The 23,778-nt window shown below is 35.5% G+C and overlaps 1 protein-coding gene across 2 annotated transcripts in view; it reads right to left on the bottom strand.

Annotated features, from left to right (window-relative positions):
• AP3B1 (adaptor related protein complex 3 subunit beta 1) overlaps nucleotides 1–23,778 on the bottom strand; it is a gene marked incomplete at both ends in the record, with an annotated part of 275,647 nt that overhangs the window by 82,214 nt on the left and 169,655 nt on the right. For both annotated transcript variants that reach the window (XM_079703244.1, XM_079703245.1), the window contains 4 exons: nucleotides 6,125–6,197; nucleotides 16,123–16,270; nucleotides 19,960–20,104; nucleotides 23,359–23,470. In XM_079703244.1, the coding sequence (XP_079559370.1) occupies nucleotides 6,125–6,197; nucleotides 16,123–16,270; nucleotides 19,960–20,104; nucleotides 23,359–23,470 (478 nt within the window). The remainder of the gene's footprint in view (nucleotides 1–6,124; nucleotides 6,198–16,122; nucleotides 16,271–19,959; nucleotides 20,105–23,358; nucleotides 23,471–23,778) is intronic.

Here is a 23,778-nt window from a genome sequence, read left to right as displayed (position 1 = left end):
GCATGTTTGTTCATTTGTTTGTCTATCCATCCATCCAAAATATTAGATGATCATATAAGGAATAAAAATTGAGTAAGAAATAGCCTCTGATTTCAACTCTAGCTTGGCTAAAGACATAGAGAAGAAAAAGACAAGAGAAGAAAAATTCACACCAAAGGTAAGCTTGACACTTAAAAAAAAAAAAAAAAGACAAACTTTTAGTATCATTTCAGAAGGCAGAAGCTCTGGCATTAAACAAATGATTACATATCTGTTAACAGGTCTGGCAAGATGAAAGCTGGCACTGAAGGTTTATCCTAAATTGGATTCTGCAGCCAGTTGACTGTGGCAACTTAACGTGTAAGAAACAAAATGACTCTATGTAGTTTTGTTTTTTTTTTAATAATATGGCATACAAATTAAAATCAGATAACATTTCCACCTATCAAAATGGCAAAGGCAATTTTTTTTTTTTTTTTTTTGTGGTATGCGGGCCTCTCCCTGCTGTGGCCTCTCCCGTTGCGGAGCACAGGCTCCGGACGCGCAGGCTCAGCGGCCATGGCTCACGGGCCCAGCCGCTCCGTGGCATGTGGGATCTTCCCGGACCAGGGCACGAACCCGTGTCCCCTGCATCGGCAGGCAGACTCTCAACCACTGCGCCACCAGGGAAGCCCAAAGGCAATTTTTAAATACAAAATCCAGACTGGTAAGGGTAAAAGGAATCTGGCACTCTCATATTACTACTGTGTAAGTTGGTACCAACTTTGTGGAAGGCAATTTTAGACAGTAGAATTCTTCAAAGCCTTTTTCCCGGCAATTCTACTCCTGGGAATTTATCTTAAGGATAGAGTCATGGAGATAATGCAATAATACACTTATGAAGATGTGTGTTGTTCACTGATTATGACAGTAAAAAATGGAAACAATAGTAGTTAATTAAACAATAGTTTAATTTCCAACAACAGTAAACTTGTTAAATAGAATTTATTACAACAACATAAAGGATAACCATGTAGTCATTAAAAATGAAGTTGTTAAAGAATATTTATGACAAGGAAAGGAATGTGCACGATAAAAAGAGAAAGAAGCAAATAATGAAACAGTACCTCAGTACAATCCAATCTGGAGGGAAAGGGATTTGTCCATGAAAAGAATCTGAGCTGATCTGTCAGAATGGCGACCCATTTTCTTTTCTTTTTAAAACTTTCTACAAAACACTTTCTTTACTAAAGTATATTTAATAAAGTAATTATACAATTGTTCTTCTGATCAAAGTTATGCTTTAAAATCTCAGTAAGGGCTTCCCTGGTGGCGCAGTGGTTTAGAGTCTGCCTGCCGATGCAGGGGACATGGGTTTGTGCCCCGGTCCAGGAGGATCCCACATGCCGCGGAGTGGCTGGGCCCGTGAGCCATGGCCGCTGAGCCTGCGCGCCCGGAGCCTGTGCTCCTCAGCGGGAGAGGCCACAACAGTGAGAGGCCCGCGTACAGCAAAAAAAAAAAAAAAAATCTCAGTAAAACTTTTAATATATAATGGTTATATATATAACCATTTTAATATATAATGGTTATATATATTATATATATATATAACCATTATAATGGTTATATATATATACATAATATATATAACCATTATAATATATAATGGTTATATATATATATACATAATATATATAACCATTATAATATATAATGGTTTAATATGAAGTTATTTAACTTTTTAAATGTAATTTGCTGCTGTGGTGTCATCATCATCTCCATCACAGCTAACTCATATCAATATAATGTTCATCATGTGCCAAGCAGTTTTAAGTACTTTTACATTTATCAACTCATTTAATCTTCTTAATATTCCTAATAAGTATTACTATTATCCCAATTTTATAGATACAGCAACTAAAGCACAGAGAGATTAAGTAACTTGCCCAAGGTCACACAGCTAGTAAATAATAGAAACGGGATTCAAACTCAATCTAGCTCCACTGTCCTCTTAGCCACTCCACTCTACTGCCTGTACTACAGTTTATTCAACAGTATGACATCACAGATCATAAGACTTATTTGTGGCATGATTATTGTTGGCTGATAAAATTTTAAAAAGACTTCAGTTAGTTGTACTAATAGTGTAATTACATAGGTTTATATTTCCTATAAAAGGATGCCAGAATATGATGGCTGCTTTATCCAACTGAGACCAACCACATGGTATGAGGTACTAAAAGATATTTTAATTTTCAGAAATATAAACTATGTCTGGAAAAAATAAAGTGTATTTCTGTCACTAAGCCTATCTACTGTTAGGCCGTATATTCTACTAAAAATATTTTCTAATGTATTATCAACTGACCCCATGAAACAGTCATATAACTTCAAAATCTAAAGGAACTGTAGAAACTTTTCAGCCATTCTTTTTTCATTTTACAAATGAATAAAATGAGACAAAGTAACTCACTTAACTGATTAAAGGCCAGGCCAGGACTAATGCCTGTGCTTCTGAAAACACCCCCTCAACAGATGCAGCAAGGAAATATCAAGTTACTTATTTAAAATCAAAGAACTGTTTTATAGTAGAGCCAATTTATTGCCAGGGTTGCTAACTATACTGCCTCCTTAGAGAGAGATGATGATTATTTCAGGTAGTAGCAAGCTTTTTCCCTCCTCCATGTCTTTTTTCTCCTCACTCTCTTCTCTTGCCTCCAACTGCTTGACTAATTCTTACTTATACTCAGCTCCACCATTACATCCTGCTACAGCCAGGTGGGTTAGGTACCCCAATACCTAACAGCATTCTGTGCATATCTCTTTCTCATTTCATTTATAATGTGGTAATCTAAGGGCTGACTTATCTGTTTCTCCCATGACACCTGGAGAGTTCCGTGGGGAGGGACAATGTTACGTCCATTTAGAATCTCTAGTATATAGCAGATTACCTAGATCATAGCAAGTGTTCAATAAACGTTTTCTGAATGAAGACATAGATAAATTGAGGACTTGCAGTTCTCCTGGTATGCAGTGTGTACTGAACAAAACATCTCTGTGGATTACGACCAGATAAAATGTAAGAAGTGTGTCTGCCCCTCCTTCAAAATTAATCTAATTCTCACAGCAGAGAACTCAAGCCGCTGGATAGTGACTTTTTAGTTTTGATCAACAAACTGCTTGCCATGGACAATGGAGAACTATTGTAGGCTAGTAAGTAGCACATAATGGAGTCAGTGTTTTAGGAACCATCATCAACAATTCTTTTCTCCCACAACACTCCACTTATTTTTATCTTTAAGCTTCTTCCAGAAGGCCTTTTAGCTTGTTAATTGGTTTTTGTCTCTTTCCTCATATTTTAACCATACATCGCACCTCTATTATCTCTCTTACATAATAGCTACTAGCTCAGGTATCTATGTCTCTGACTAGATTCTAGTCTCTGGAAGAGTATGACTAAATTCTATTCGTCTGTTCTAGCACCTAGCAAAGTACCTTGCACTTATCAGACAATCCACAAACACTTGCTCAATTGACCAAAAAAAGAAAAGTTTCAAGTGTCATTTCTGACAAATGCAAGATTACAAAAGATTTTAAAATATATAGTTCTCGGGTATTGAAATCAAACAGAAATATACCCTAAGTTGAGTTAAATATAAGTTAGGATGAAATTTCCCTTAAAATGAAAATCTTACATTTAAATTCTTAAAACTTAATATTTAAGAAAACTTTGTTTCTATATATTAAAAAAAAGCTTTAAAAAGAATCAAATAATAAAAATTGTATCATTTTACAGTTTTCTCTTTTTTCCTTAGCTGTCAGGAAATCCAGCGTCAAATTTAAGGAGAAAAGGAACTGGTGCACTCTGGTACCTTGTAACCTTTCCTCTTGATTCCATTTTAAATATGCCTGACTGTTGTTATTTTACAATTTAAAACTTACCAACTTCACATATAAATGTAAAATCTTCATTGTCACAGAAAGATACAAAGTAAAAGTATTTTTCTCTCCTCTGTCTCTGATTTAGTCTTATATCCCAAAGAGGCCTGAGCTAACACTGCTAAGTGTTTCTTCTGTAGCCTTCCAGAAATATATGATGTACAATCATATTTGTGTTTGTGTGCAGGATACAGTTCCTTTTTTCCTCCTTTTTAACATAAGTGGAGTCATACTCTACATGTGTCTTATTTTTAACTTATAATGTTTCATACATATAATAACATAACTAGCATATAAAGATTTGTCTCACTTTTCTTAATGGTTGTATTAGACTACTGGTAGACATTTCGTTTATTTTCAGGATGCTGCTGTAAAAATAATGCTGCAATGAAATTTCTATAGATACCTTTGCATACTTTATTAATTCAACAAATATTTACTGGGTACCCACTATCTGCCAGGTGTTGTTCTAGGTACTAGGAATAACAGTGAGCAAGACAGACAATAAACAAGTAATACAAATAATTAAGGTAATTTCATATAGTGAAAAATGCCACGAAGACAATCAAGAGTGACTCGTGAAGTGTGTAAGAGAACGTGACTTTTGAGCTGAGATTTGAAAGATAAGAAGCAGCTTGCCATCAGAAGATCTGGAAGAAGTGTTCTTAGCAGGGGAAACAGCAGAACAAAGGCCCTTGGCAAGAATGAGCCTAGGGCTTCCCTGGTGGCGCAGTGGTTGCGAGTCCGCCTGCCGATGCAGGGGACGCGGGTTCGTGCCCCGGTCTGGGAGGATCCCACGTGCCACGGAGCGGCTGGGCCCGTGAGCCATGGCTGCTGGGCCTGCGCGTCCGGAGCCTGTGCTCCGCAATGGGAGAGGCCACAGCAGTGAGAAGCCCACGTACCGCAAAAAAAAAAAAAAAGAATGAGCCTAGCATATTTCAGAAATGCAGAGGAACAGTATGGGTAAGAGGCAGGCAGGAGTCAGATCACCTAAGGTCTTAGAAACCTAGGAATATGGACTTTAAGTGTAAAATTAAGCCATTAAGTTAAAGAGTCTAAAACAAGGATGGAAGATCTGATTTTGCTAGTTTATCTATAGTATAAATTCCTAGAAAAGAAATGCTAGGTCAAAAGCTGTGTGGAATTTAAGTTTTGATAGATATTGCTCAAATGACTTCAAAAAACTGCACCTATTTATATGCCTATGAAAAACAAATGTAGGGCGCCTGCTTCTCCAAACCTTAACAATACTGGACTTTACTTAAAAAATCTTAGCCAAGAGGTGAGAAATGATGTAAATTTTAACATCTTTGCCAACAGGTATAAAATTATTCAAATTTGGCTCCAATTTTATCTTTAATTTCTCTGTTAAGTATTTCTCAGTATTATACATTTTAATTTCTCTACAGTAGGAATTTGCCATGACTATTGGAAATAGGCCACGTAAACAATATAAATAGAACAGCTCTATGACAGAGTAAGACATAAATACATAACTCACCTTTAGCATAGGAAAACTATATTGCAAAATGACAGCAGTTTAATATTCAGAAATCTCATGTGTTGTTACTCTTCCTCTAATGCAAAATCTACCTACCAACAAAGTTAGTTCTATCTCTTTCTCACAATGCAGGAGAATTTAAAGGGAGCTGAATATACATCTTAGCATACTGGGTGGGCATATTTGTAGGATTCTAAGTTCTTAGAAGTAAATTTGCTGGGACAAAGATTTTTTGCAGTTAAAATATTGATACGTATAAATTACACTGTATTCCAAAAGGTTTGTACCCGTTTCTGTTCCCACCCTCGGTGTGGCAAGTAGAAGACGGTGGTGTTCTTTACATTTCCAATTACATTCCTAATTCTCTACCTCCTTAAGTTAGACGTCTTGATCTCCACAATCAACATTTAAAAATGTAGAATTTGTGAGATACAGATAATTACTCGCTAAAGCAAGTATAAACTACTAAAGCAAAAAATCTTAAAATGAATTTGGTGCACTTTTATTTCACCAATTATATTTATTCAGGTGATACAAAACTGATATACTGAATGATGGGAAAAAATACTAATAGAAATAACTTTTAAAATTTTCTTGCCTAATCACATCTATAAGTCTTTCATAATAGTTTTTGATTTATTTTGAGACATGTAAATGAAAGATACTATAAAAATGAAAAATACTATTACGAAGCACAGAAGAAAAAATTTAAATTTCAATACTTACAATCATCTAGATCTAGAAGTGAAACATCTTTGGTAAGAGGATTTCTATCTTGCTTTGCTTTGTTTTCTTTCTCCTACAAAATAATAAATATTTCATTTATTGCATGTTCTAGTTAAAAAATCTATGAAGTAGTTTTTAACATTTCAAAACAAACATTTTTTCCTTTGCTTAGTCTTCCAAGAAAAAAAAAATCAAATTAAGCTTCTATATGGTTATGTGAAATGTTTTTTTTGAATCAAAATTTTTATTTTAGTTGGCATGTGGTATTTCTTCTCCACCATGCAAACTGTTATTTTAAAATATTTTTTATTTAGAGATTATAAAAGACCTTCAGAAGAAAATTTAAAAGTAAATTTTATAATCTGACAACTTTTTGCTAACATAAAAATCTAATGTGGCTCTTTGGTAGAAAATGTACAAACATTCTCGAAAATAATTTTTAAACAAGTTGATTAAAGAAAAAGAAATGCTTGAACAATACATGCTTAGCTCTGAAATTGTCAATGGGCTTGTGATAGATTAGCCTTTCTGAGATGTAGTTTGTGACAGGCATTGTACTAGGTACTTTATATTTCAACACTGGGTTGCATCAGACTTCTTTTGCCAAAGGTATTCGTTAAAATCTATAAATGATATTTTCAGGCTCTTGCTCTTTAGGGTTGAAAAGAATTCATTTACTTTTTCTGTTTTCCTTTGGGGAGACTAAGTATTCAACCATTTCTGCACATAATTAGGGCTTCCTCCACCACAAATTTGCTTATTCAGTTTACTATATTTTTGAAATGCGGATACCCATGGACTAGATCCCTAAGGCTGAGGTATTCACAGTTCGGTTAGAGACTCAGAAAAGATGCGTAACCTTAAAAAAAGAAAGAAAAGAAAAAAGAAAAAATAAGGCACAGTACTGAGTAGTAGTATAAACAATTAAAGACCAACAAGGATTAGGGTATTAAATAGATGTATCTGGGTCACCGTTACTTACCTTTATATAGTGTACTTTTTTCTTTACATTAAACCTCTCAAATTGAAGGCCAAAACTTTTTTGCCAAAACATTTTTGTTCACTTATTCAATCATTCATTCATTCAATACATGTGTATAGAATTTTTAACAGATTCTGTGCTAAGCAATGGAAGTAACACAGCCAAGACAGACAGATTAGTCCCTGCCTTCAGATAACTTGTAATCTACCAAAGGAGTTTATATCTTACTGTTAATGTAAATTATTACAAATATTTTTGGAGTATTCCTCTAACTACAGAAAGGTATCACTAAAGCAAAATGTACTTTACCATCATTTAAAGTCTACATGGTTTAGAGCTCTTACAACAGTGCACATACATGAACAAAAGCAATACATCAAATAATACGTCAGGTAACATTTTAAAATGATTTTAAGTCCTGCTTCTTTTTTCCCTTATGCCAATATAAAGAAAAATTATTTTCAAGGATCATACAATAATACACATTACTAAAAACATCAGCATTGATTTTCTTCTTCAAAATATTTATTTCTGCCACTGAAAACTCCAAAGCATCTAGGTGGGTTTTAATTTTCATTCGTTATTTAAAAACAAAACAAATAATGTTTGCCCCTCTCTCCATACCTGAAATAAATAACAATTTCTAGGATTGGAAAAAAAATGTTAGTTTTGAAGCTGAAGTGTAAAAGTTGCAAGTAACAGAAACAGGTTCAGAATGAATATGCCATCTCAACAAGAATAACATTCCTGTGAAGAAAGAACATATAACAAAAAGCTTATCACCATGTGACTTATCAAAATGCTATGCTGAGCACAATGGGTGTAGCTTCCTATAAGCTACAATGGTGCATGACTGTCTTTATGGAAATGTAACCCCCCCACCTGAAAAATAAGAAACCTATCAAATCAAGACAAAGTTAAAGCTGGAGGCAAGTCTATATACCTTATTTTCTACTTCACAGCCAGGAGTATGTAACAATATCTATTAAACACACATCAGGTCACATACAACACAGGACAGAGCTGCATGTGAAATTGGCATAATCTCTTATTAGAAGCCTAAAACAAAAAGAAAAAAGGCTCTCAAAAGGACAGAATTTCATTGACTTTCTGAGTAAAGCAAATAACCAGCGACTGAAATACAACATTAGCAATAGATAATGGTCATTTCTACCGAATTGAAAAAGCCTTGCATTCCAAATCAAGGCTATAAAAAGCCTCGTGATGTGTTTGGCATTCCTCTCTTATATTCCATTTTTCATTAAAAAAAATCCACAGTAAGTTCAAAACATGTTCATACTTAAAGAATCTACTATAAAAATAAAAATCTGAATTCTAAACAAAGAAGTTAAGAGCCCTATTCCATCAAACATTTCTCCATTTGCAATTCATCTTGGTAATAGAGACAGAACCTGGGTAAATGCATATAGGACTTGAGGCAGGAGATTTTTCTTGCTCAATGCATAATTCATGTGCTCCGCCTGCAAAGTGTGTAAAATGAGAATTTCACACCGCAGCATGAGCCATGGAGCTGCAGAGAAAAGGCAGATGAAATCATATTTTACTGTGTGAATTTTATTTCTTACCCTCCCAATATTTATACAAAACCATCACTGACAAACCAAACACACTGACAGATCACCCACTGTTTCCATTGTATTAGTACTTGAGAAGAGATCAGGCAGAAAGATAGACAATTTGTTTTTGTATATTTTTTTAAACAGAGGATTAGGTTTTTAACAGCTGAGTGACTGTATTAGACTTTTATAAGGACAACAGTAACTGATCTTAAAATCTCACTACAAAAATGCCTAGTTATCAATTCATCATCCTCAAATCTCCATTTGTTTCCATGGTATTCGATTATACACCTCAACACATCAACATTTCCAAAATGAAATACAAAGTCACAGGGTTAAGAAACTGATTTCTATTTAACATATTTCATTTTAAATCATAAATAAAAGATCCTGGAAATACTTATTAAGCTCCAAATAATACAAACAAAAAATGTAATAATATACCTTGTAAAGATTTTTAAAAATCTATAACACATGTTCATCTTCATGCTGATTGGAAAAAAAAAAAAAGCAAGCAGAAAAGATCTGACACAAAAAGCAAAAATGCTTCCTAAGAGGAAACCTTTATAAAGAGGTTTGAAATTTAAAACTATAAAACAGGATAAACTGTATGTATAGACTGTCAAACCCACACTATGCTTTGAAACCAACAAAAATTCAAGGCTTATTTCTAGACTCACAGGGCAACGTATTTGCATGAAATATTTTCAGTTAGAATTACCAACCAAAGACAATTTAATGACTCTTTTGCCTTCAAGTCATCTAACACATCTTATTTTACAAATCTGAGGCTCACACTTACACTGTGCTTTAAAATAAAAGTACACTGCCAGCAAATTGAGACTTCTATATAAGTTAAAAAGAAGTCTAAACTGTTAAACAAATCTTCCCTATTAGATTATACCTACTTCAATAAGAAAGCTTGCTTAATGGCATTCACTTTGATTTAAAGATCTCAATTGAAGTGAAATGATATTTCTGTTCTGAAGAAATTAAAATATGAACTAAATTGGAAAAGACATAAATTGAAAGAGGCAAGCCTTTGAATTGTCAGAGTAAAAACCAATATTCTACAATCTTCACAGAAGTTATGTAATTGCAACAATCATAAGTACTTGGAAAAACACAAGTAAAACTTGTTTCCTACTTCACAAAGAGGGCAGACAACTAATCAGAAAATAGTTCCTTTCACTCTTATCCACGATCTATTCAAACCACATCCCATATTTACTTTATACCCAAGAATTTTTTACACGGTAGATTTTTTATTGAGGCGTATCTTAATATTTACTGACATCTGTACACTAGTCACAAGACCTGTGACCACTCCATGGAGTATGTAAAAGATTTAATCAGCTTCTTTGCACCTCTTAAAAAGGGACTAGCAAAGTTTTGTGAGATTCCTATAATGTGTGATAAAAACCACTGATGAGAGCATCTCAAACACTGCTAGGTATATAAAGACAGTACTATTTTCCCCAAAGCTAGTACACATATTAATCTTTGATTCAAATATGGAAATGCTCTTAATGCTATTAGGTGCAAGTATATTAAATATATTTATTTTTCCATCGATAGATTATTATGCTTTATACACAGTTTGTGTAATTAAAATGCATTTATAAGGAAAATACATTAACTTATTCACAATAAATTACAATTATGACTTAAAATTTTTATTTTCTTAATCACGGCTTATCTAAATCTTCAGCAGTTGGTGCAGAGACACTGAAGATATAATCAGAACTACTCCATCACAGTTAAGGTGTGAAGAGTGGGACTAACAAGGTGATGGTGGAAATAACTATAGTCAGTGGGAGCACTCTAACTTACTGGCTGGTAATAAAAACACTGAAGCCTAGGTTCAATAAAGAAAAAAACAACCCTGGCAACTTAAAAAAAATATTTTAAATAAAACTTTTACCATCTGTTCAACACATAATTTTAACTACAAGCAGAATATAACTTAATTATATCAGTAAAACATGGGATAAAGTGATATAAATCTCTTCCTGATTTAATGTAGCCTGTATTACTAATTCTTTTCTCCACTCTTCTGTGTAAACAAACAAACAAAAAGGTTCCTAAACACCGTGTGAAGTATGTGAAGTACTGAAAACACGGAACTATTAAAACTAATTTTGTTACAGGTATCATTTAGGGCAAAATAATTAGTTCATAAAAAGGATTAGACTCACATTAAAATATTTATTAAATTTGGTTCAGAAAAGAACATCTACAGAGAAAAATGTGCTTGCCCATCAAAATAATTTTAACTGAAGAGAAAGATAATTTTCTTTGGTCATTACTGACAATATCTGACTTCAAACAAGGACATCTCCCAATCAATAACAGAAACAAACAAACATGACACCAGAATGTATGACGGCAGTTTCGTGTCTTATGGATATGCTAGGGTACGGTGCTGAATGACAAACACTTTCGGAACATAAACAATTCAACAGTGGTTCTCACCCTCTTGACTGTCCCTACACCATTCACATGAGTAATACCCTCTAGTCAGAAATAGCCTTCATTCCATGCAGTCATTCTCAACTAGGAGAAGTGGAGGGACTACCCTTGATATGAGGCCACTTTCTCCTCAGCTTATATTTTCTGTAATAAGAGAAATGATGTAAAAGGAAGAACAAAGGCACAGAAACAAAAAAGCATACAGCATAAGAACCACAAATAGTCCACTGGGATTGGAATACAAAGAAGGTTAAGACTGGAAAGGTGAGTTTGGACATGCTAGCCTGAGGAGTTTACTGAACTCAAATGACAATGAGGCATCATTATAGTTAACTTTGACATTAATCTGGCAGCTGTAGAGAAGGACTGGGGTTGGGGGAGTGTCTGAGGATGACCAAAGGCAATGGTCTATGGGCAAGGTCATGAAGAGCTGATCTACAATGGTGGTGGTAGGAGAAGAAGAAAGAGATATCAAAAATAATACACAGGATCTCTAAGATTTGGCAACTGTGTACACATATAGGATGAGGGAGGGGTCAAGGACAATTATGGGTCTACAAATCTGGGAGAACAGAAAGCATGCTGGTACCAAATGACAGATCATGTCTTTGGGCTATATTAGGTTTGGGAAACCAGCATTTCCTAAGAGGTCTAAGAATTTGGTTTGAATTTGGGAAGAAAAGTTACAGTTGTAGGGATTTGGTTAGAGATGTTACCATGGAAGTAATTCAGATAAATGTTTTAGCTGAGGCTACAAGAGTTAATGAGGGACTTCCCTGGTGGTGCAGTGGTTAAGAATCCACCTGCCAGTGCAGGGGACACGGGTTCGAGCCCTGGTCCGGGAAGATCCCACGTGCCATGGAGCAACTAAGCCCGTGTGCCACAACTACTGAGCCTGTGCTCTAGAGCCCGTGAGCCACAACTGCTGAAGCCCACACACCTAGAGCCCATGGTCTGCAACAAAAGAAACCACCGCAATGAGAAGCCCGCGCACTGCAACGAAGAGTAGCCCCTGCTCGCCGCAACTAGAGAAAGCACACGCACAGCAACGAAGACCCAATGCAGCCAAAAATAAATAAATTAAATTTAAAAAAAAAGAGTTAATGAGTCTCACAACAGTAAATTATAGAGGAAAAAAAAGGACTAAATTAATTCATATCAATTAATATTTTTGAAAAAATGTGTACTAATAAGCACTAACTTCGGGGCAATGTTCACACTTGGGTGTCAGAAGGAGGTAAAAAGTGAGGCAACCAAAAGATTAAAGGGTCAGAAAAGTCAGAAGAAAAAGGATGCAGAGAATTTCAAGTAGTAGGGGAATAGTCATATAAGAAGACAGAGAAGGATAAACTAAGAGAAGGTCACTGGGTTTGGAGAAAGATCACGGCTGACTTTTTCAGAGAACAATATCTGTAGGAAGTTATGGGAGTAGAAACCAATTTAAAAGGGACTAAGAAATAATTGGGTTAAGAAGTAGTGGCTGGAGAATATCTAGATTATTCTTCTGAACTCTCACTTTCACACATTCTCTCTGTCTTTCTCTTCCACTCCTCTCTCCTCTCTTTATTTTTTATGTTTTTTGTTTTTTTTTGTTTTTTGCAGTATGCGGGCCTCTCACTGTTGTGGCCTCTCCCGTTGCGGAGCACAGGCTCCGGACACACAGGCTCAGCGGCCATGGCTCACGGGCCCAGCTGCTCCGCTGCATGTGGGATCTTCCCGGACCGGGGCACAAACCCGTGTCCCCTGCATCGGCAGGAGGACTCTCAACTACTGCGCCACCAGGGAAGCCCTCTCCTCTCTTTAAATGCTAGGAAAGCCTTGAGTGCTTTGGTTGGTGGAGGAGAAATTAATGAAAAAAGAGATTGAAGGCACAATGGATGCAGATGATTATCCACAAAACAAGGCCAAAAGGAAATAGGACTTATTCTCGGCTATGTGGATAGGAATAGCTTACTCAAAGCTCCATTCAAAGAAAAAGGAGGAGGGTAAATAGAGATTGTGTGTCAGAGAGCACAGAGGTAGGATATGCTTACAGTGAATGTCAGCTCAGTCTTCTGCAAAAAGTAGATGGGATCACAGGCTGCAGGTAAGGGGTCACACCTGAACGTTAATTCCTAACTTGAATGGTATAAAAAGAATTAGAAAATGCAGGAGACATAAGAGTTACAAAAAATTTTCGGTTCCTTTTAGCATTGGTGTTCTGTAACTCTAATACTGTTGGTCTCTCAGGGAATTAATGTTCAAGTTAAAAAAATGTTAACACTGCTGTTTTATATTTATACAGGGCTTTACACTGATCTTTCACATTTGATTTTTTGTAATAGTACTTGAAAAAAGCAGAGTAGGTATTAGCATTTCTACTTTATAGATGAGGAAACTGAAGCATAAAGATATTATCTTCCAACAAGAAGAACATTATACCTATCTCATAGGACCACCATAAAATGAACTGTTTTTAAAGCCATATATTCAAGATACCCTCAAAGTCCCATTTTCATGCTCGATATCCCCAAAATACATTGTCCAAGTGAAAGAAAAGGAAGAGAGAGAGTAAAAGTATAGATTTAGTTGGGCTGCAGATTTAAGGCAGATGAGTTTGCAGCTCTAACATACTGTCATGCTAAATTAAGGTAAAGCACCCACCATCTGCCTTCATTACTCATAATTTAGAGCAGAAGCCACAACACTTGGTGCAAGGAGGACTTTCCTACAATTATAGAGTTGCCCATTATTAGAAAACTGGTACACTTGTAATTGCATGGTACACTTCAAATCACTCAGAAAGAAATAGAAAGAAAAAAATAGTTATGGTGGCTCCAAGGTGGAGAATATAAATTAAAACAAACAAGCTTATCTGCCTGTTACTGACAGGAAAGGCATTATAATATAGAGAAAATAAACTATATAAGCAAAACACGTAGACATAAAACTATCAACAATGTGAGTAAAACCTGAATTTCTCAAGAGTCTTGGCTCACTGCATTACTTTGAAATTTTATACTGATTTTCTACAGTAAAATATTTTCAACTATTAAGAGATTTAATCTGATCATTGAATGCACCAAAGAAGAAATAAATTGAATCTCTGAGCTGGGGTACCTCTGTGGCATTCTAATGGGGTCCCCTAAAGCCCAACACTATATAGGCACTAAAGTCTACAATTTTTCAACTTCTACAAAACTTCATAAGAACAACTCACTTTAATTCCACTCACTTCCCATTACTTAATTTCTTGTTTGGTCATTTTAAAAAACACAGATTTCTTATTCTGGATTGTATTTTCAATTTCTAAAGCTCCTTTATTTTATTTATTTATTTAATTTTTTTTTTAATAAGTGGTTTTATTTAATTAATTAATTAATTAATTTTTGACTGCCTTGGGTCTTCATTGCTGCACGCGGGCTTTCTCTAGTTGTGGCAAGCAGGGGCTACTCTTCCTTGCGGTGCACGGGCTTCTCATTGCGGTGGCTTCTCTTGTTGCAGACCATGGGCTCTAGGTGCGTGGGCTTCAGTAGTTGTGGCACGTGGCTCAGTAGCTGTGGCTCTCAGGCTCTAGAGCACAGGCTCAGTAGTTGTGGTGCACGGGCTTAGTTGCTCCACAGCATGTGGGATCTTCCCGGACCAGGGCTCGAACCTGTGCGCCCTGCACTGGAAGGCGGATTCTTAACCACTGCGCCACCAGGGAAGCCCTAAAGCTCCTTTATTTTAAATAACATCTTAAGCTTTTTGTAATTTAAGTAGGAAATGAGAGGATATCAAACTCATTGTGTGGTAAGTTTTTATAAGAGGCCAGATTAATAAACCGAAAAATCTCTAAGGTTTTATGTGAATTTTTGAAAAATAAAAATCCTAGATTATATACTACACAGATATGCTTTAAATATAAATTCAAGTTTCAAATAGGTTTTACAATATTCAACAATATTTGAAATAAGGTAAGACAAATACTAGCTAATTTTTAAGCATGCTTGTTCTTTTTTTTTTTTTTTTAAATACGCTTATTCCTTAACAATAAATCTCTGGATGGAGATGGGCAATTATTACTTTGATGAATTTATTTTCATACTTGGCTACTCAAATGACATTAAAGGAATTCATGTTACCAAAACAAATAAATGAAAAGTATAGGTTAAAAAGAAACTGAATTCAATAAAGGGCAAGGTGTGACCATATTTTCAACATATGGAATAATACATTTATTTATAAAAACCACTGCCTTTGAAACCTAGCAACACCATGATCCATTTATAGGCAGGGAATAATAACTAAAGACCAGAAAGATATGTATTAGGTCTGAATTGTGTATTAAAAACTACACTTTTCCAATTCATGGTTTTGTTTTTTGCTGCTAAGCAGACAACTTTTGGTGTTACAAATATTATACCAAAAAGCGTAATCATTCTGTTATAAGTGGTTCTTGCATTTGTTTTAAATATATGGCTACTGCATTTTTATTAACTATTAAAGAATGCATACTCTTTAATTAAACCTTTAAAAATATTCTATTATCCAAATGCCTAATATTTTTTTAAAAAGCATATTAGTCTCAATTTCTTATCATGCATGTACATTTATATTTCTTTGCTCAATACTATCTCTGTGACTTCCCTTTACTTCCCCTTTGGCAAAAGCCTCCCTTGTCACATCACAGCCAAGAGCAAAAAAGTCATACTCATAACACTGAGTTCTCTAATTTTTGTTGGAAAGGGTGAGGTTAAAAAAAGTTTCTAACTTCTCTGCAGAGTTGAATTATAAGGGAAGTGATAATCTAGAAAAAAACAAAATAAAATCACAGGTGTGGATGAATAAAGATGGTATTTATTTTAGTTGTCAGTGACATATTAAATTCCTTGCCTTGTTTCTTGATTTTCAACAAAACATAAATTTTCAGAAATATTTATTCGTAATTGGGAAAAGACTATAAAACTATTTATTTTCAGTTACAAAAATTTGTAATCTCTTACCTTAGTAACTTTTCTGGATTCAGATTCACTTTCAGATTCTGATTCTGATGCAGAATCTGAAGAACTGTCTTCTATTGAACTAGATTCAGCACTGGAAGAATCTGAAGTTTTAGAGTTTTCATTTTCCTTATCCACATCTTCAGAACCACTAATCAGAATAATAAATTTTGAAATATTAGATACTTATATAAACAAATTTAAGTAGTTTGAAAAAACAAATGACAAATGTTACCATTTGTCCATTTTGCCTGTGAACCAAAATCTTTATAGAGAAGTGTATTTCACTGAGAACCATTTCTTTTTAGTGTACAAAAAGACAGTAAAAATAGTTTTAAAATTCCAGAACATGTTAATGAAATAATGAGGAAGGTAGTATTACCTATAACCAAATAAATCAGAACCCATTCAAAACTAATTATACCACATCACACACAGTTCAAATGCAAAAGGTTATAAAATAACACTGAATGATATAATAAGTAGAAAATAATTAATAATTAAATGTTTGATTTACCAGAAATACACATTAGGTGCTAACATTAACAACTTCAAAGATAGGCTGATTTTAAAATGCTGTTTCAGGGCTTCCCTGGTGGCGCAGTGGTTGAGAGTCCACCTGCCGATGCAGGGGACACTGGTTCGTGCCCCGGTCCGGGAAGATCCCACATGCCACGGAGCAGCTGGGCCCGTGAGCCATGGCCACTGAGCCTGCGTGTCCGGAGCCTGTGCTCCGCAACAGGAGAGGCCACAACAGTGAGAGGCCCGCGTACCGCAAAAAAAAAAAAAAAAAAAAAAAAATGCTGTTTCAAAATACTAAGTGTTCATTAATAAATTTAAATATTTATACATCAACTTTTGCTGAAACAGAGTTGCATTTTATAGACTTTTCTGTCTAAGAAAATTATTAACATATGTCCCCTAATGTGACCCTTAAACATATTATATGAGAAAATGTTAACCGGTTCAAAACAGAATTCTTCTAATGTTCTAAGTCTTACTAAAAATGTAAGATAATCAGATATAGAGTTTTAAAATACCAAACGATGAAACCTAAGTGCTGATGCTATTCATTCATTTGTTTACTCACTCCCTTACTTAACAAATATTTACGGACTGCCCACCATATTGTTGGCACTATGTTAGGTGCTAAGGATAACAGAGGTTAGTAAGATACAGATGATCTCCATGTACTCCCTTATAGAGTCTACTGTCCATTGGAGGATACAGAGAAGTAAGCTGGCAGTGACAATAAAGCATGGAAAATAATAAGTAATAAAGTATACTGTGTCATGAGAACACCTGGAGGAGCAGCTAAACAAACTTGACCGAGAGTGGGAATGCTTCTAGAGGAAGAGACACATGAGTTGAAAAAGAGAAATAAGGCAGGCAGAAGGCAAGGGAAGTAGGTCTCCAAGAAGAGATAACATGTAAGACAGCCAAAAGGTCGTCTCTCAGGGGAAAAGAGATGCCTTGTGGTCTTTTTTATTTGCTCAAATTTGAAGGTCTAGTTCTCTTTACCATGTGTGTGTGTGTGTGTGTGTGTGTCTGTGTGTGTGTGTACTGTTTTAAAAATCCACTTCGTTAAAAAAAGAAAAAAGGGCCTCCCTGGTGGCGCAGTGGTTGAGAGTCCGCCTGCTGATGCAGGGGATACGGGTTCGTGCCCCGGTCTGGGAGGATCCCATATGCCGCGGAGCGGCTGGGCCCGTGAGCCATGGCCGCTGAGCCTGCGCATCCAGAGCCTGTGCTCCGCAACGGGAGAGGCCACAACAGTGAGAGGCCCGCGTACCGCCAAAAAAAAAAAAAAAAAAAAAAAAAAAAAAAAAAAAAAGAAAAAAAATCTATCTTGTACCAAAGAGTATTAGACACTTCATAAGCAACTATCTAATTCAGATGTTCTAACATATTCTTACTGGGTGCATTATTATCCTATAATATTCAAGAAAGTTAAGTAACTTGCTCAAGGACACATAGCCAGGAGGGGCGGAATTGGAATTTAAACTCAAGTCTGTCTTACTATAAAGACCATATTTTTTCCACTACCCAATATGAAAATACTTTGGAGTATTTCCCTTCAATGAAAATACTTTGGAGTATAAAACTCAAAGTTAGTCATAAATAGGTTATGATTACTAAAGGGTGATTTTGAAGATACTTAAAGCCCCTTAGCTTTAAAAAATTATCATATAGTTATACTGGCAAAGTTTTAAAAAAAAATTCTAAGAGACAAGCAGAAAAACACACGGGGAGGGAGAGTGGTGAGGCAAGGGAAGAATCGATATTTCCCTGAATTGAATTTTGTGGAGGAAATATGATTGCTATTTATTAAAAATGGAGTCATAGTAACATCTCAGAGCACATGTAATTATATTTGATGACTAAAAAGTATGTTGTTGTTTTTTCTTCCCCTAGCAAAGAATGGCAATTTATTATCCCCCATTTAATGGTTAAAACATGTACTTAAAAATATAAGGTTTAGAATGTATCTGAGATTTCCTTTCGTATAATAAACAATTTTTAAAAATTCAAACATGGGTTAAAAAAAAAGTCCATTTCTGAAGAAATAAAAGAATGAAACTAATACAATTTATTATTATAAATTTCTAGTATATTGACTTTTGCTTTGGAAAGGATATTTAGTGCACTGAACATAACTTCCCTTTCTAAGAAATAAGACACTTTTTATAAACTATGTAATTATAGATATTCTGATATTAAACTAGAAGCACAGAACTTCTAAGAAAAGGCTACTACAAACCAAGTAACTCGCTTGCTGCAACAAGTGAATGATTCTGAATATATTTAACTTCTAGCCTTTAAGATAAGATTTTGAAGGTAAAAGTGTTATTTTGCTTTGCATCACTCAATTTTGATGGGTAATTATTGTTTACCTTACTGCTTAGAGTTTCAGATGTTAATCTAATGAAAAGAATTTACTGGTAACTAGCTTTTTAACTTTGCAATGATGAAAAGCCTGTATTAATTTAACCTACAGATTTCATTTGTTCTGAACAGGAAAAACAATATAAATCACTTTTAAAATCATTAAATCCTGACTTAAATTAATAAAGTCATAATTAGAGCATTATGCTGTGTTTGTTATGGAAGTGGCAGGGCGAGCTGCTTTAATTACTGTCTGTAATAAAAGGAGCAGAGAGCGTACTGCGCCCCAATCAGTGCTGTCAGCCAAGACTGAGCTAGGCTGCAAGCTCATCAAGTGCACGGGCAGCAGGCTCCCAGGGAAAGGGCCATCGTGTCTGCAGAGGCCACTCACTGACAGCAGTGGGGAAAACAGACTCAGACAATCCAAGGTATCAGCCCCAATTACTCAAAATTTTAATGACACTTTAATACATGATAATGTTGTTGATAATGTGAGATCTTAAAAAGTGCTAACACTTAAATATCTTATGACCGTCTTCCTTCACAGCCCCTGACTCTAATATTTGGATCATAATCTTTTTAATATAACATTATTTAGAAAAATCAATTGTCTTAGTTACATAATGGCAAAGTGTTGAAGGATTTAATTTTCACCCTCAGCAAAACTGCTTCAAAAGGTAATTAAGTGTTTCATACCGACTGCTTGATCACTTAACTCAGCCTTCCAAGGTTACACCAATTTTCAAAATGTAACCCCAAGATTTTTTCAAGTTCAAAATGAAAACTGAGCATTACAAGTAAGAGAATAATATGAATTAGTATTTTAAATTAATATTACAAGATTTAAAATCTGTTTGGGAAAAACACACACACACACACTTATTTTCTCACTCAACGTTAAACCGGGGGAAAAGACCACAGAATGTTTTTGAAGGAAATTCTGACAAAATAATTCACCTTTTTCCTTTGGTTTTGGAGTTCTTGGCTGCTCTTTTGTTTTCTGCCTCTGACTCACTTCCACTCTCACTCTCGTGCTCACTGGAGTCCTCACTGCTGTCTCCTTCGTCATCTTGTTCCCCACTTTCACTTCCAGATTCACTCTCTGAAAAAGATATCCAGATGCTCCTTGATTTACAGCCATTTAATTATACATAAGGACACAAGTAAGTGTCAACATTCATCACAAATGAAAACAGATGCTGAATTTTAGTTTAGTGGACCCCAGGTGTTCCACATTTCCTATTTCTGCCCTCTGGTCACTTAGACTCCTGAACCCTGCGGCAGGGTAAGCATGGCGGGACTCCAATGCACAGAGAAGGCACGTTGCTAGTGAGTGGGGAAAGGCAAAGAAAAGATCAACCAACTAAACCAAAGTGAGCCTATCTTGCTTTTCAAACCCGTAAGTATTTTAGCTATGGCAAAAACTTTTTATTTAAAGAATGATTATGAGGATGATATAAAAATAAAGAAATAATTTTAATTCCTCTACTTATAATGAGAAATTTTATTTAGAGAAAGGAAGGGATTGTTGAATTTTCTTAGGAACCAATTTTGAGAGGGAAATGAGTCATTCAAATCGTCTTCAAAAATTCCTAAATTCAAAGGCAATAAAGCAACATCATTACTTAAAAAGCACTTATTTTAGCTAGTATAGGAGTCTTCCGTAGGTCAAAGAAATGATAGTTACACTGAGGCACTATATAGTTAAATGTTTTATGAATAAATTATGGTATACTAGGGCTCTTTGCAGAAGTGATACATATAGTATATTTATGTGTATTTTAAACATGAAGCATAATTTTTTACTAGTTGAAATGATTATAGGTGCAGAGTTGTATCCTAGATAAGAGGACAAACTGTTGTCCTGGCCTATCTATCTGATGAAATGTCCTCAGGCAGGAACGTAACCTCTAGTTAAAACAGTATTCTAATAGGTAAATAATAGCTACTTTATGAGGATTAATTCATGTATCACAGTGAAAAGCTAGGAGTGCCTATATTCTTTTGGAACTGCTTGAAGTGGTTATAAGCATGAGTTCTCAAGCTGGAATGTCTGAGTTCAAACCCTGGCCCTGCCGTGTACCAAGCTGTAAGACTGAGCAAGTTATTCAGCCTCTCTGGGTCTCAGTTTTCCTTTCAGCAAAGGCTACTTCAAAGAGCTGTTGTGAAGATAAAATGATTTGAAACATGTAAAGGTGATTAGCACACAAAAGTGCCTGCCACATGGTAAGGCACTCTTTATCATCAGCTTTTACAAAGAGCAAAATTTATTTTACCCAAACTTTACAAAGGCAAAACAAAACTGCTGAATAAAAATATTTTGGGGGCTTCCCTGGTGGCGCAGTGGTTGAGAGTCCGCCTGCTGATGCAGGGGACACGGGTTCGTGCCCCGGCCTGGGAGGATCCCATGTGCCGTGGAGAAGCTGGGCCTGTGGACCATGGCCGCTGAGCCTGCGCGTCCGGAGCCTGTGCTCCGCAACGGGAGAGGCCACAACAGTGAGAGGCCCACATACCGCAAAAAAAAAAAAAAAAAAAAAAATTGAATTTGTTGTGATATCAAAGTTAAGCATACGTACATATTAACTTAGATAAATCGTTTATGCTATAAATAAATAAATAAATAAATAAATAAATAAGAAAGTATAGCATCTAAGTTACTTTCTCATGTTATTACATGGGAGTTCAACATGAATCTGGGTCCAGTTCACTTCAAGCACTGTTTATTTAAATTTTCAAATTAGGAAAATCCTTGAGGAAATTCATTTATCCTCAAGAAGGCATGCTCACTAGAAAAAAACTGGTAACTTCTAATGAGAAAAGTTCTCTCTTTCCTCTGGTAGCCAGAATGGAACTCCTGCCATATGACTCCCTATTATAAGTACTCAGATAATCCCATGAAAAGCCATAATGTTAATGGAATATTTCAAATATGTATTGAGAAAGGTTAGACTCTAAACAGACAGGAGCTTGTGAATAAATGGGATGGAGACAAATATCTATATGAAACACTCAACTACACAACATATCTTTCTCAATGGTCTATATCATTCCTGAAATTCCATATTTTTTAGCATTAACTCTTTGGATTGAAGTAATTTCCCCCAGTTTTCAGTGGATCACCTCAGAAGGTAATGCACCACAGATTAACTTATCAGATACTGAAAACAAAGATTTTGACAGGGGAAACAGAGGAAAAAATGAATGAATTACCTTAATGTCAGGTAATGGATGACCAAGTAATGATGAGCAGCCCTGGCTTCCCAAGGAATAAAGGTTTTAAAAGAAAGAGATGTCATTTGGTCTTGGATCAGATAAGTTTACTAGGTTAATTGTTACTAAGAGTATGTAACTCCTATACATACTTTATTATGCAAATCACTCAGACTTCCAGTATTGAAGAGACTTAAAAAGCATCTAACTCGGGCCTCCCTGGTGGCGCAGTGGTTGAGAGTCCGCCTGCCGATGCAGGGGATACGGGTTCGTGCCCCGGTCTGGGAGGATCCCATATGCCGCGGAGCGGCTGGGCCCGTGAGCCATGGCTGCTGAGCCTGCGCATCCGGAGCCTGTGCTCCACAACGGGAGAGGCCACAACAGTGAGAGGCCCGCGTACCACAAAAAAAAAAAAAAAAAAAAAAAAAAAAAAAAAAAAAAAAAAAAAAAAGCATCTAACTCTACCCCTTCATTTATCAGGTATAGAGAAGGTAAGTGCCTTATTCAATCTGCCTGGCTAAAACTCAGGTCTTCTAGATCCTTCCTGTTTAGTATTTTTTTCATTGCATGTGGTTGCCCTCAATCTTTTTAGCTCTTTGTTTCTTTATAATACACAAGAGATTTATAAATTTTAGCTTTCATGTAGAAGTAAAAGAGTAAAAAATGGATAAGAACAGACTGCTCAAGGTTAAAAATAAACTTTACATTTTAGTGGGGGTTGGCCATAAAGTTCGTTTGGGCTTTTCCATAACATCTTACAGAAAAACCCGAATGAACTTTTTGGCCAACCCAATACAAAAGAAAAGTGACTTTTAAAGGCCCCACTAAAGGCTTATCAAATATAAAATTACATTTTTCAATACGCTAATAAATATCACAGGCAGTGTGGGTTAGAATTCAGAAAAGCATGCGTTCCTGTTTCAATTCTATCATTTATTAGTTGTGGGTCCAAGAGGCAATGTCAAATGAAAAGGCGTTAGAAATTACTTTGAAAACAGTGATATGTAAGTGAAAGGAATTATTGTAATGGTATAAACTTCATTTAAACCAGCTTGTTGAATATTATGTTCTAGGCCTTATTGGTCTATAGGAAGCACAGTGTATAAGCTCTAGTGAACAAAGTTTTTCAATGAATTAAAACCCCACCACTGTCACTGCTGCTCTCAGAAGAGTCCTCCTCCTCCTCCGCAGATTCAGAATAAAATTTCTTATCAGGATTCTCTTTCTTTGCTTTTCCTGCTGGGGTCCATTCTTTTGCCTGATTAAAAAAAAAAAAGTAAAAATGTAAATATCAATGAATTCTCATTAAGGGATTCAGTCTTCAGGTAAACTCAGTCATTCACAATACTCTGTGAACCCAGAAGGAAGTTTAAAGCCTCAATAGAGAAGGCAACTCTGAGAATCCTGACACTGGTTTGTTCCCCTTTACCCCTAAGCAGAGGAACATAAACTCTCACTCAGAGCCTATTATGTTAGATCAACAACCTTGTTTTAACATATGATTTTAAACACTTGTGTATTTGTTGGTCTACAGAAGAGTTAAACTAAAGTAAGATAGTCTAGAAG

Source organism: Hyperoodon ampullatus (genome assembly GCF_949752795.1).
Source record: "Hyperoodon ampullatus genome assembly, chromosome: 4".
Classification (NCBI taxonomy): Eukaryota; Metazoa; Chordata; class Mammalia; order Artiodactyla; family Ziphiidae; genus Hyperoodon; species Hyperoodon ampullatus.
The sequence above is the reverse complement of the archived record's forward strand: the minus strand, read 5'-3'. Positions and strand labels throughout refer to the sequence as shown.